The sequence below is a fragment of the Trachypithecus francoisi genome, unplaced genomic scaffold, assembly GCF_009764315.1.
Source record: "Trachypithecus francoisi isolate TF-2019V2 unplaced genomic scaffold, Tfra_2.0 Lachesis_group0, whole genome shotgun sequence".
Taxonomy (NCBI): Eukaryota; Metazoa; Chordata; class Mammalia; order Primates; family Cercopithecidae; genus Trachypithecus; species Trachypithecus francoisi.
This window is the reverse complement of record NW_022681453.1, coordinates 58,700,403-58,715,361: the sequence shown is the minus strand read 5'-3', so window position 1 is coordinate 58,715,361 and position 14,959 is coordinate 58,700,403. Positions and strand designations below refer to the sequence as shown.

General features: G+C 47.0%; 1 protein-coding gene across 2 annotated transcripts in view; it reads right to left on the bottom strand.

Moving 5' to 3' along the window:
- The window catches only part of CUNH3orf20 (chromosome unknown C3orf20 homolog), a 108,845-nt gene that overhangs the window by 71,126 nt on the left and 22,760 nt on the right, over nt 1-14,959 (bottom strand). For both annotated transcript variants that reach the window (XM_033210803.1, XM_033210804.1), the window contains exons 6-7: nt 6,448-6,580; nt 5,090-5,374 (exon numbers count right to left, since the gene is read on the bottom strand). In XM_033210803.1, the coding sequence (XP_033066694.1) occupies nt 5,090-5,374; nt 6,448-6,580 (418 nt within the window). The remainder of the gene's footprint in view (nt 1-5,089; nt 5,375-6,447; nt 6,581-14,959) is intronic.

Genomic DNA, 14,959 nt, shown 5'->3' with positions numbered 1-14,959 from the left:
ATTTATCCCAGGAATGCAAGTATGGTCCAACACACAAAAATCAATGTAATGTACCATAGTAATAAAATGGCAGGAGTTGGGGGGGAATCATCATCATTTTAATTGATGAAGTAAAAGCATTTGACAAAATTCAATACCCTCTCATGATTAAAAAAACACTCAACAAATTCGGAATAGAAGGGAACTCCTGCAACATATTAAAAGCCATATATGAAAAAACTCACAACTAACATCATAATCAATGGTGACAGAATGAAAACTTTTCCTCTAATATAAAGAACAAGACAAGTAGGCCTGCTTTCACTACTTCTAATCAAAATTGTACTGAAAGTTCTGGCCACAGCAAATAGCAACAACAACAACAAAATAATAAAAAGCCTCAAAATTGGAAAGGAAGAAGTAAAATTACCTCTGTTGGCAGATGACATGATTTTATATATAGAAAATTCTAAAGAGTCCACACAAAAAAATCTACAGCTAACACATAAATTTAGAAAAGTTACAGATATAAGATCCACACACACAAAAGAGTTGCCCTCATGAACACAGGATGTCTTTCCTGTGTTCTTTAGGTCTTCTTTAATTTAATTTGGCAATGTTTTGTAGTTTTCAGTGTACAAGTTCTGTACCTCTTTGTTATTTATTCCTAAGTATTTTAATCTTTCTGATCCTGTTGTAAATTGCTTTTTTGTTCTTGTTTATACACCATTTTGTACTGCTTGTTGCCAGTGTTCATGGGTTGGAAGAATTAACATTGTTGGCCAGGTGTGGTGGCTCATGCCTGTAATCCCCGTACTTTGGGAGGCAGAAGTGGGTGGATCACTTGAGGTCGGGAGTTTGAGACCAGCCTGGCCATCATGGCCAAACCTTATCTCTACTAAAAACACAAAAATTAGCCAGATGTGGTGGCGCACACCTGTAGTCCCAGCTATGTGGGAGGCTGAGGCAGGAGAATTGTTTGAGCCCAGGAGGCAGAGGTTGCAGTGAGCCGAGATGGCACCACTGTACTCTGGCCTGGGTGTCAGAGCAAGACTCTGTCTCAAAAACAAACAAACAAACAAACAAAAAAACTGTTAATGGTATTACTCCCCAAAGTGATCTACAGAATCAAAGCAATGCCTATCAAAATCTTATTGGCTTTTTTTTTGTAGAAATGGAAAATCTGACTGAAAATTTACATGAAATTGTAAGAGATTCCAAGCAACCAAAATAGTCTTGGAAAAAAAAAAAAAAAAAACAAGTGGGAGGACTCACACTACCTTATTGCAAAACTTGCTACAAAACTACAATAACCAAAACAGTGTGGTATAGGCATAAAGACAGACATATGTGTTAATGGCTTAGAATTGACAGTCCAAAAATAAACCCATACATCTATAGTTCTATAGTCAATTGATTTTTGACAAGGGTGCCATGACCATTCAATGGGGAAAGAATGCCTCTTAAATAAATGGTACTGGGACAATTAGCTATCCACACGCAAAGGAAAGAAATTGGAACCTTATCTTATACCACACACAAAAATTAACTCAAAATGCTTCAAAGACCACAAGACCTATAAGTATAAACCTCTTAGAAAAAAACACAGGGGGCTGGGCATGGTGGCTTACGCCTGTAATCCCAGCACTTTGGGAGGCCAAGGTGGGTGGATCACCTGAGGTCAGGAGTGAGTTCAAGACCAGCCTGACCAACATAGAGAAACCCCATCTCTACTAAAAATACAAAATTAGTCCAGCATGGTGGTGCGTACCTGTAATCCCAGCTACTCGGGAGGCTGAGGCAGAAGAAACGCTTGAACCCAGGAGGCAGAGGTTATGGTGAGCTGGATCACGCCATTGTACTCCAGCCTGGGCAACAAGAGCAAAACTCTGTCTCAAAAAAAAAAAAAAAAAAAAAAAAAAGAAGAGGAAAACAAAGGGGTAAATGTTATAACCTTGGATTTCGCGATGGTTTTTTAGACATAAAGCCTAATGCATAAGCAGCAAAAGAAAGATGGAAAAAATTGGACTTCATCAAAATTTAAAAGTTTTTGTGCATTAAATGATGCTATTGAAAGAGTGAAAAGACATCTGACAGTACAGGAAAAAATACTTGCAAATCATATATTTGATAAGCATCTAGTATCTATGCATGATATGTAAAGAACCCTTACAACTTGTTTTAAAGAAAGACAGCTCAATCAAAACATGAGCAAGGACTTCGATACACATTTCTCCAAAGAAGATGTACCAAAACACACACACACACACACACACACACACGAAAAGATGCTCTATGCCATTCATCATTAGGTTAATATAAGTTAAAACCACAGTAAGATATCACTCACACCCACTAGAATGAATGAATGCAGTGCAGTGAACATTAAGACAGGTCTGGGGTCTGAAGCTGCCAAATGCAAACCAATTATAGCTTAGAGCTTTATGATATTCCCAGTGCAGACATACCTTTTTTTTTTTTTTTTTTGAGACAGAGTCTTTGCTCTGTCGCCCAAGCTAGACTGCAGTGGCTCGATCTCAGCTCACTGCAAGCTTCACCTCCTGAGTTCATGCCATTCTCCTGCCGCAGCCCCCTGAGTAGCTGGGACTACAGGTGCCCACCACCACGCCCAGCTAATTTTTTGTATTTTTAGTAGAGACGGGGTTTCACCATGTTAGCCAGGATGGTCTCAATCTCCTGACCTCGTAATCCGCCCGCCTCGGCCTCCCAAAATGCTGGGATTACAGGCGTGAGCCACCGCGCCCGGCCCAGACATATCATTTTTGCCTGAGAGCTTGACCAGCAATCTCTACGAAAACAGAATCAACTACTGAACCCAGTGTTCTATGGAAGCCATTAGGTGAAAGAAGAGCTTTCCAAACATTTTCTGTACTTGAGAGGGATCAAACAGCTGCACAAGTGCTCTGACTATTTGAACACAGTAACACAGAATTTCTCCTTTAAGATCACTGGGTTCAACTTCCTCATCTTATAATCAAGGGAAGTGAGGCACAGAGATCAAGTGACTTGTGCAGGGTCACCAAAAAACAACTGAGCCTAGAGCCCTGGTCTTTTAGGACTCTCAAAGATAAGAGCATTAATTGCCAGGATGTGATCATTGCTGGCAATGTGAGTCAAGAGTGCCAGTAGCAATGGATCAAAAGTTTGGGGGATCTCTCAGACCATTTGTGGGTAGCGGGTGGGAAGGTGCTCAGAACTCTGTGACAAGTGAGAGAACAGAGATTCCTGCAGGCTAGGGTGCTGTGCTCTTATCATACACAAGCCCACCCTCTTTCTGAAGCCCCTGATAGAAGACTAATTCATAGACATAGCTTCATGAGGAGCTCAGGGAGATCATCCTATTAAATGCAGCGAAGAGTCAGAAAGAAGCGGGGGTGGGGCACAACACAACCCATTGCAAGCAGCAGCTGCTCTCGAAGGAGTCAGCTGTGTTCAATACTGTGGACGTGTTGCAAGCAGGGCCGAGCAGAGTGTGATGAATGGATTCATTTACGGTCTGAGAAACAATGAGACTTCTTGGACAGAGCGCTTAAATCCTCAATTCCCAGTTCAGTCAAGAGGAGGACAAAGGAAGCAAGGGGGCTGCTGCCAGGAGAGCCTGGTTGGGGGCCTTGGCCTTTGTGAAAGTGGTTTAGACAGCCCAGAGACACGTCCTCTCCTCCAAGAAAGGGGCAGGGGATCCTGAGTGCCCAGTGATTTTATTATTAAAATGAGATCCACTTCCATCGCCCTCTACCCTGCTCTGTGCTAGAGGAAATAATCCTTAAAGGTATAAAAATGGTACCCAAGAGAGGACCCTAAATTGAGGCAACGAGGCCCTGAACCCAGGCCTAGCTTGGCCACAGAATTCCTTTTGTGGCATACAGTCAGTCACACCATGCCTTTGGGTCTCAGTTTTCCCATTTCTACAGTGAAGGGACAGAAACAAATGACTGCGTTTCCCATCCGTGACATTTTATGTAACTAGACTGCATAACCTGGAGTAAGTGCTTTGCCCTCTCAGGCCTCGGAGTCCTTGTGGCCAAATGAATGACATCTGTGATCTGGTCCAGCTCTAGAACATGTTAAGTTTGGGCAACAGGACCCCCAAAAAGAACAAGGTGACTTCCAACCCAGACATTCTCTAAAGGGAGCCCTCTCTTTTGCTTTTACCACCCAAATTCAAACTCCTTCTCTTCACTTTAAAAGGAGCAATTAAAGTTGCTTCCTCTGAAGTACAAATGGTCTATTAACTTCATTATCTGAATTCATTGCACGTGATAGACACTCGATACACATCTGTGAATGAAGAAAATAATCAGACTCAAATCACTCTGAGGTATGCACAGCCCTCAGGGCTCACCCTCCAAGAAGATTTGTCTTTTCAAACTCAGATCCAAAGACAGGCTTTGGAGGTTGGTAAATGCCCTGCAATCACAGGTAACGCCTTACAGGCATGTGTAGATAAGCGCTTATTTCTAGGGAGAAGGTCTGTAGCTTTCATCAGATTCTCAAAGAGAAAATGTTTCTCCTTTTGTTGCTCCTACATCCAAGGTTGGGACACAGCTAGCACTAGGCTCATGAACCCAGTCACATCTCAGCTGCAGAGCAGTCAGGGCCCAGGAGATAGCGCATTTGGGGTGAGGTCTCAGGCTCCAAGGATGTGGATGGGTGAAGTATGCAAGGACCACAGAGCTTAACCACTGAGCCAGGGAGAGAAGGATGAAGGTTCCCAATTGTTTAAGGCCTCATAACTCCCTCCTCTCCACTAGAGATGATTTGTTTTGTGTCTTTAACCTTGTCTCAACTGAGAGGTCCTCAAAGGCAGGGACTTTGTCTGCATTCCCAGCCTGCACTGACAAGCTTCTCATAGGTAGCTGGGGTTTGGTATGTTCAGGTTGATCTGAACTGAACTTGAGGCTTGAAACTTATTACCTCCTCCTCTGACCTCTTGAGTCTGATATAGACAAACTCTTAATACCCAAGAGACCCATCACCAGGCTTCTCTGATAACTAAAAGGCCCAAGGAAATATTTGGGCTGTGTCAAGTCCTGGAGTTCTCTGGGGTTGAGTAGCTGGGGAGATAGGGTGGCACCAAATAAAAGGATACTAAACGAAGGAGGAGCCGTCATAGAAGGTGTAATGAAACTTGAAGGCCTTCTTGGGCGCCTTCCCCTCTTGACAATGCCGACTGAAGAGATGGTTGGCAGATGATGGGTGAGGTGTGGGGGTGAGAGTCTGAGCACTTGCGGTGGGAGGGTAATGTAAACCCGGGGTGGTCTGAGAGTCTCCTTTGAGGGCCATCATTAGATGAGAGGGCATCTTTGCCTGGTAGTTTCGTAAGATCATGGGGTAGGAGATATTCCTCCCTTTCCACGTGGCCCTTTCGGCTTCTCTACAGAGAAGGAAACCAATATATTGTCTAGCCTCTTGGTTCTCACGCACCAGGGATGCTCTCTACAGCCCCTCCTTAGTACCCAAGACCCCTATCCCATTCCCCTGTGCCCAAAGTACACGTCCCCAACCCATGCTCCCTCGTCCATAAAGGTAGTTTTTGGGAAGAACTGGGAAGTTCCCAGTGCCCATCTAAGAACAGCCCTTGCCTGATTTCCACCTGAGCCTGAGGGTGAGGACCTATGGAGTGGGACTGTGTGTGGAAGTGTGGGGGGATCCTGAGGGTTTGAAGACCTTGCTCACCCCAGTCCTGAGGTTTCAGGGAACAGAGCTTCCTTCCAGAGTGTCACAGTGAGGAGGCAAACAGTGGCTGCCCTCTCCCCATGTTCTAGCCCAGCAACCCCCAAGAGACGTATATGACTAAGCTATTAGATGTGAACAGGTGCTTAAGTCCTTTATACCCAATGGCCTGGGCCCTGAGAGAAATGTTGAGTAAATTGCTAGGGCTTGGGGGATGGCCCCACAGAATGATAAAAACCACTAACTACCCATGTCAAGCGTCTTTTTGGTTTGTTTTTAGAGGTTTTTGTTTGTCTTGTAGAACATCTGGCAAATTAAGTTAAGAAACAAACAGGGCACAAAAGCCCTAAATGTAAGGAGTCAGGCAACAGGGCATCCCTGGCAAGGTGTTGCAGAGGTAGAGAGCATTGCTGAGCAGGGGCAGGAGGCAGGCCACTGGAGCTGTGTGAGCTCAGGCAATTTCTTACTCACATACCTGCTTAGGCTGCCTCAGTTTCCCCATCCACAAAATGGGCATCAATCCTGTCTTCCTTGCATGGTTGCAGTGATATTGTAGGGAGGATGGTGAGCAAGGAAGGACAGGGGTGTGTGTCTGCCTGTGAGGGAAGCTGCACCTGTGGCTGTCGTGGGGAGTACCGCATAACCCATGCTCTCAGGCAGCATGTCTCCCACACTTTTGTGACTGGACACTCACATATACACAGGGACTCCCAGCTGGGGGTCGGGCTTTCTCAGAACCCTTGCCTCCCCCGACCCAAGCACTTAGGTGCTCACATGTGGCGACACAACTCCTGCAGCTTCTCGCGGGCCTCAGGGCAGGGGTCGCTGAACTCCAGGCTGTTGGCAGGGGTTCCCACTCCTTGATGCGGGGGCGGCATGCTGACATCTTCTATAGTTCTAGATTTGCCTGTAGTTGGAGGGCAAGAAGTTACAGAGATGCCCAAGACCATGGGAACCCACCTTTTGCATCAGTGTGACCTGAATGTGAGACTTGGAGTCAAAGGAGATCATTTTGGAGCTTTAAAATTTGTCCCGCTGGATTTTGGACTTGCATGGGCCCTGTAACCCCTTTATTTTGGCCATTTTTTTCCCATTTGGAATGGCTGTATTTACTCAATACCTGCACCCCCACTGTATCTAGGAAGTAACTGGCTTGCTTTTGATTTTACAGGCTCATAGGTGGAAGGAACTTGCCTTGTCTCAGATGAGACTTTGGACTATTGGGTTAATGGTGAAATGAGTTAAGACTTTGGGGGACTGTTGGGAAGGCATGGTTGCTTTTGAAATGTGAGAACATGGTCAGGCATGGTGGCTCGTGCCTGTAATCCCAGCACTTTGGGAGGCCGAGGCAAGCAGATGACCTGAGGTCAGGAGTTCGAGACCAGCCTGGCCAACATGGTGAAACCCCGTCTCTACAAAAAATACAAAAATTAACTGGGCGTGCTGGTGTACACCTGTAGTTCCAGCTACTCAGGAGGCTGAGGCAATAGAATCTCCTGAACCTGGGAGGTGGAGGTTGCAGTGAACCGAGACCACACCACTGCACTCTAGCCTGGGTGACACAGTGAGACTCCATCTCAAAAAAAAAAAAAAAGGAAATGTGAGGACATGAGATTTGGAGGAGCCAGGGGCAGAATGATATGGTTTGGCTGTGTCCCTACCCAAATCTTAACTTGAATTGTATCTCCCAGAATTCTCACTTGTGGGAGGAACCCAAGGGGAGGTAATTGAATCATGGGGGCCGGTCTTCCCTGTGCTATTCTCGTAATAGTGAATACGTTTCATGAGATCTGATGGGTTCATCAGGCATTTCCGCTTTTGCTTCCTTCTCATTTTCTCTTGCTGCTATGTAAGGAGTGCCTTTCACCTCCTGCCATGATTCTGGGGCCTCCTCAGCTATATGGAACTGTAAGTCCAACTAAACCTCTTTTTCTTCCCAGTCTTGGATATGTCTTTATCAGCAGCATGAAAACTAATACAGGAGGGGTTTTTAGAAAATGGCTTTTCAAGACATTGTGTTTACCAGGGGACATGGAGCCAGGAAAAGTAGGAGAGCAGCATCCTCTAAATATCAGAATATTGGTGGTATCATTGATGCTCACCAGGAATTGTTGACTGGTCAGTTATCAAACAGAGATGTTACTCATACTGCGAGTCATCCATGATGGATGTGTCAGGGACTGACTTGTGCAAAGTGATGAGACTGGCCATGTCTCCCTGGGTTCCAGGAAAAGAGCATTTCTGGGGCTTGACTGCCCTCACTGAATTGGACCCTTTTGATTCTCCTGATTAAAGATACAAAGTCTCTATTTCTTCTCAATCAGCTTGAAAACTTCTCTGATGATGGCTAATCTTGGGTCTTCTGGAGGGAGCCCAAGTGCCACAGGCACAGATCACTGTCATCTGAGTCTCTGCAGACTGGATGACAATGATCTGCATGACCTGGATGACAACGATCTGTGCCTGTGATACTAATTTTCACAGCTATCCTCCATGACAGGTAGTATGAGGATGTGGTTATGTGGAGTCATGGCAGTGATCCTCCCACCCTAGGTTCCAGGGGCATCTATTTAGTCATTTGTGTCAAGTCCTACCTACACTGAACCTCTGACTCCCACCCAGTTGCAGCCTCATAGTATGCAGGCTCAATTTCACCTTAGATTTGAGGATGAAACCTGGCTTTGGGTGGGGGCATTTCTCAGGCTCTAACTGAAGCCCTGAGGGCCTCAGAATGGAGCCTTCCTTGCTGCTGGTGAATCCTGGGGGTTGTTGGCCAATGCTTGGGGACCATCTCTGGTATCTGCCACCCTGAGTGGTTCCTGGTCACTTCCCCTACTTCTCCTGCCAACAGGGACCAGAGACTGAACCCTGAACTTAAGCCTAGGGCCTGAGGTCCAGCGACCTGCTGGCGGGCCACCTGGAGCATCTGCTGGATTGAGCCACTATGTCTGACCTGCCCCAGGTGCCTTGGGCTCCTCAAGGGTGATGCTCTCTTGCTCTGACTAGGAACTACCATTAATAGTTCTCTTCCAGAAATAGCTGCTGTCCCCTCAGGGAGTAAGCCCAACTCCTGGAGCTGGTGCTCAAAGTCAGCCTGGCCCCAGAACTGCCAGCAGGTGAGGTGGAATAGCATATAGACGTGGAATGGATGGTGGAGGCCCCCAAACCCAAAGTGACTTCAAACCAGAATGGCTATAGCAAAATCAGGCATCATTCATACATATGTCATAGGACAACAGGCATAAACTGGGACATTGCCGGGCTAGCTTGGACCCACAGTTACTTATGAGCTATGAGGCAAGGCTAATCACCCATGCTAGCATGCACATGTGAGCCTAATTCCTAAATAAGATTAAGGCCCTATAATGCAGCATCACGGAATATACATCCCAGTGTCAATGGACACAACAAGGCGGCTAAAAGTTGGGTGGCAAAGGAAAGCAGCCACATAGACAAGAGGCCAATAGACATGCAGCAGTCCCCCCAGTCCTTGAGAGATACATTCCAGGACCCCTAGTAAATGCCTGAAAGCATGGATAGTACCAAACCTGTATATGCTATGATTTTTACATGTACACCTATGATAAAGTTTAATTGATAAGTTAGACCCTAAGAGATTAACAATAACTCCTACTAAAATAGAACAATTAAAACAATATATTGTAATAAAAGTTAGGTGGAGGGGTGGGGAAAGATGGCCAAATAGAAGGCTCTACTGATTGTCCTCCCCATAGGAACACCAAATTTAACAACTACCTACACAGAAAAAGCATCTTCAAAATAGCCAAAGACCAGGTAAGCACTCATAGTACCTGATTTTAACTTCATATTGCTGCAAGAGGCACTGGAGAAGTAGGAAAGACAGTCTTGAATTGCTGACACAACCCCTCCCCATCCCTGGCAGCAGCTACATGGCACAGAGAGAGGATCTATGCATTTGGGAGAGGGAGAGTGCAGTGATTGTCAGACTTTGCATTGAACTCAGTGCTTTCCCGTCATAGTGGAAAGCAAAACCAGGCTGAACTCAGCTGAAGCTCACTCATGGAGGGAGCATTTAGACCTGCCCTAGCCAAAGGGGAGTCACCCATCCCAGTGTCTGCATCCTGCGTTTTGGCAAGCCTGTCCACTGTGGGCTCTGGAATTCTAAATAAACTTGAAAGGCAACCTAGGCCGCAAGGACTGCAACTCCCAGGCAAGCCTTAGTGCTGAGCTGGGCTCAGAGCCAATGGATTTAGAGGGTATGCAACCTACTGAGGCACCAACTGGGGCAGCTAAGGGAGTGCTTGTGACACCCCTCCCCCAATCCCAAGTGGCACAGTGCATGGCTCCAAAAAAGACCCCTTTCTTCCACTTGAGGAGAGAAGAGGGAAGAGTAAAAAGGACTTCGTTTAACATCTTGGATACCAGTTTAGCCACAGTAGGATAGGGTACCAGTCAGTGTCATGAGGCCCCCATTCCAGGCCCTAGCTCCCAGATTACATTTCTAGATACATCCTGGGCCAGAAGGGAACCTACTTCCTTGAAGGGAAGGACCCAGTCCTGGCAGGACCCATCACCTGCTGACCGAAGAGCCCTTGGGCCCTGAATAACCAGCAGTGATACCCAGGTAGTAGGCTATGGGCCTTGGGTGACACTCTGAGACATGCTGGCTTCAGGAGAGACTCAGCACATTCTCAGATGTGGTGGTCACAGTGAGGGACTCCTTCTGCTTGAGAAAAGCAGAGGGAAACGTAAAGAGGACTTTGTCTTGCACCTTATGTACTAGCTCAGCAATGAGGAGGCAGAGCACTAAGGGGCTCTTGGGGTCCCTGATTCCAGGTCTTGGCTCTTGGATGGCATTTCTATACCTGTCCTGGGGCACAGGGGAGCCCACTGCCCTGAAGAGTGAGTCCCAGGCCTAACTGAAGAGTCCTTGGACCTTAAGTGAACAGTTGCAGTAGCCTGGCAGTACTCCCCATGGACCTGGTGGTGGTGGCCAAAGCGTGAGACTCCTCTGCCTGTGGAACAGGGAGGGAAGAGTGGGAAGGACTGTGTCTCATGGTTTGAGTGCCAGCTCAGCCACAGTACAATAGAACATCAGGTAGATTTTGAAGGTGTTTTACTCTAGTCCTGGCTCCCAGACAACATCTCTGGAACTGCCTGGGGCCTGTGGGAACTTTCTGCCCTAAAGGGAAGAACAGAAACCTGGCTGGCTTCACCACCTGCTGATTGTAGATTCCCTAGGGGCCTTCAGCAAATATAGGCAGTAGTCTGGCAGTAGTTACAGCAGGTCTTGGGCAAGACCCAGTGCTGTGCTGGCTTTAGGTTTCACCCAGTGCAGTCCCAGTGTTGGTGGCCACAGGGATACTTATGTCACCCCATCTCCAGCTCCAGGTGGCTCAGCACAGAGAGAGACTCCATTTGTTTGGGAGAAAGCAGGGAAGAGAACAAGAGTCTCTGTGAAAATCTAGAGAATTCTCCTGGATCTTATCCAAGATCACCAAGGCAGTACCTCTCTGAGTCAGAAAGAACCACAATGTTACTGGGCTTGGGTTGCCCCCTAATGCAGATATGGCTTAGGTCACAACACCCAAGCCCTTTCAAATACCTGGAAAGCCTTCCCAAGAAGGAAAAGTACAAACAACCCCAGACTGTGAAGACTACAATAAATACCTAACTCTTCAATGCCGACACTGATGAACATCCACAGGCATCAAGGCCATCCAGGAAGATATGATTTCACAAAATGAACTAAATAAGGCACTAGTGACCAATCCTGGAGAAACAGATACGTTACCTTTCAGACAGAGAATTTAAAATAGCTGCTTTGAGGAAACTCAAAGAAATTCAAGATAACACAGAGAAAGAATTCAGAATTCTATCATTTAACGAAGAGATTGAAGACAGTGTGGTGATTCCTCAAGGATCTAGAACTAGAATTGCCATTTGACCCAGCCATCCCATTACTGGGTATATACCCAAAGGATTATAAATCATGCCACTATAAGACACATGCACACATATGTTTACTGTGGCACAATTCACAATAACGAAGACTTAGAACCAACCCAAATGTCCATCAGTGATAGACTGGATTAAGAAAATGTGGTTGGCCGGGCGCGGTGGCTCAGGCCGGGCACGGTGGCTCAAGCCTGTAATCCCAGCACTTTGGGAGGCCGAGACGGGCGGATCACGAGGTCAGGAGATCGAGACCATCCTGGCTAACACGGTGAAACCCCGTCTCTACTAAAAATACAAAAACTAGCCGGGCGAGGTGGCGGGCGCCTGTAGTCCCAGCTACTCGGGAGGCTGAGGCAGGAGAATGGCGTAAATCCGGGAGGCGGAGCTTGCAGTGAGCTGAGATCCGGCCACTGCACTCCAGCCTGGGTGACAGAGCGAGACTCCGCCTCAAAAACAAAAAAAAGAAAATGTGGCACGGTCGGGCGCGGTGGCTCAAGCCTGTAATCCCAGCACTTTGGGAGGCCGAGACGGGCAGATCACGAGGTCAGGAGATCGAGACCATCCTGGCTAATACGGTGAAACCCTGTCTCTACTAAAAAATACAAAAAAACTAGCCGGGCGAGGTGGCGGGCGCCTGTAGTCCCAGCTACTTGGGAGGGTGAGGCAGGAGAATGGCGTAAACCCGGGGGGTGGAGCTTGCAGTGAGCTGAGATCCGGCCATTGCACTCCAGCCTGGGCGACAGAGCGAGACTCCGTCTCAAAAAAAAAAAAAAAAAGAAAATGTGGCACGGTCGGGCGCGGTGGCTCAAGCCTGTAATCCCAGCACTTTGGGAGGCCGAGACGGGCAGATCACGAGGTCAGGAGATCGAGACCATCCTGGCTAATACGGTGAAACCCTGTCTCTACTAAAAATACAAAAAAACTAGCCGGCGAGGTGGCGGGCGCCTGTAGTCCCAGCTACTTGGGAGGGTGAGGCAGGAGAATGGCGTAAACCCGGGGGGTGGAGCTTGCAGTGAGCTGAGATCCGGCCATTGCACTCCAGCCTGGGCGACAGAGCGAGACTCCGTCTCAAAAAAAAAAAAAAAGAAAGAAAATGTGGCACATATATATCATGGAATACTATGCAGCCATAAAAAAGGATGAGTTCATGCCCTTTGCAGGGACATGGATGAAGCTGGAAACCATCATTCTCAGCAAACTATCACAAGGACAGAAAACCAAACACCGCACTCACAGGTGGGAATTGAACAATGAGATCACTTGGCCACAGGGCAGGGAACATCACACACTAGGGCTTGTTGCGGTGCTTAGAGGCTGGGGGAGGGATAGCATTTGGAGAAATACCTAATATAAATGATGAGTTGATGGGTGCAGCAAACTAACATGGCACTTGTACACCTATGTATCAAACCTGCACATTGTGCACATATACCCTAGAACTTAAAGTATAATAAAAAATAGGCCGGGCGCGGTGGCTCAAGCCTGTAATCCCAGCACTTTGGGAGGCCGAGAGGGGCGGATCACGAGGTCAGGAGATCGAGACCATCCTGGCTAACACGGTGAAACCCCGTCTCTACTAAAAAATACAAAAACTAGCCGGGCGAGGTGGCGGGCGCCTGTAGTCCCAGCTACTCGGGAGGCTGAGGCAGGAGAATGGCGTGAATCTGGGAGGCGGAGCTTGCAGTGAGCTGAGATCCGGCCACTGCACTCCAGCCTGGGCGACAGAGCGAGACTCCGTCTCAAAAAAAAAAAAAAAAAAAAAGTATAATAAAAAATAATAATAATAGGCTAGGCGCGATGGCTTACGCCTGTAATCCCAGCACTTTGGGAGGCTGAGGTGGGCGGATCACAGGGTCAGGAGATCGAAACCATCCTGGCTAACATGGTGAAACCCTGTCTCTACTAAAAAATATACAAAAAAATTAGCTGGGCGCGGTGGCAGGTGCCTGTAATCCCAGCTACTCGGGAGGCTGAGGCAGGAGAATAGCGTGAACCTTGGAGGCGGAGCTTGCAGTGAGCCAAGATCGTGCCACTGCACGCCAGCCTGGACGACAGAGCAAGACTCCATCTCAAAAATAAATAAATAAATAAATAAATAAAAATAATTTTTAAAGAGACTGAAATAATTTTAAAGAATCAAGCAGAAATTCTGGATTCAAAAATACAATTGACATTCTGAGAAATGAGTCAGAATCTTTTTTTTTTTTTTTTTTTGAGACGGAGTCTCGCTCTGTCGCCCAGGCTGGAGTACAGTAGCCGGATCTCAGCTCACTGCAAGCTCCGCCTCCTGGGTTTACGCCTTTCTCCTGCCTCAGCCTCCCGAGTAGCTGGGACTACAGGCGCCCGCCACCTCGCCCGGCTAGTTTTTTGTATTTTTTAGTAGATACGGGGTTTCACCGTGTTAGCCAGGATGGTCTCGATCTCCTGACCTCGTGATCCGCCCGTCTCGGCCTCCCAAAGTGCTGGGATTACAGGCTTGAGCCACCGCGCCCGGCCGAGTCAGAATCTTTTATCAGCAGAATTTATCAAGCAGAAGAAAGAATTAGGCCGGGCGCGGTGGCTCAAGCCTGTAATCCCAGCACTTTGGGAGGCCGAGACGGGCGGATCACGAGGTCAGGAGATCGAGACCATCCTGGCTAACACGGTGAAACCCCGTCTCTACTAAAAAATACAAAAACTAGCCGGGCGAGGTGGCGGGCGCCTGTAGTCCCAGCTACTCGGGAGGCTGAGGCAGGAGAATGGCGTGAACCCAGGAGGCGGAGCTCGCAGTGAGCTGAGATCCGGCCACTGTACTCCAGCCTGGGTGACAGCGAGACTCCGTCTCAAAAAAAAAAAAAAGAAAGAAAGAAATAATTAGTGAGCTTGAAGACAGCCTGTTTGAAAATACACAGTCAGAGGAGACGAAAAAAGAATAAAGAATGAAACATGGCTACAAGATCTAGAAAATAACCTCAAAAGGGCAAATTTAAGAGTTATTGGCCTTAAAGATGAGGTAGAGAAAGAGACAGGGATAGAAAGTTTATTCAAAGAAATAATAACAGAGAACTTCCCAAACCTAGAGAAAGATACCAAAATTCAACTACAAGAAGGTCATAGAACACTAAGCAGATTTAACCCAAAGAAGACTACTTTAAGGCATTTAATAACTAAACTCCCAAAGGTCAAGGATCCTAAGAAAGGATACTAAAAGCAGCAAGAGAAAAGAAACAAATAACTTACAATGGAGCTCCATTTGTCTGGCAGCAGACTTTTCAGTGGAAATGTTACAGGCCAGGAGAGAGTGGCATGACATATTTAAAGGGTTGAAGGAAAAAACCTTTTACCCTAGAATAGTATATCTTGTGAA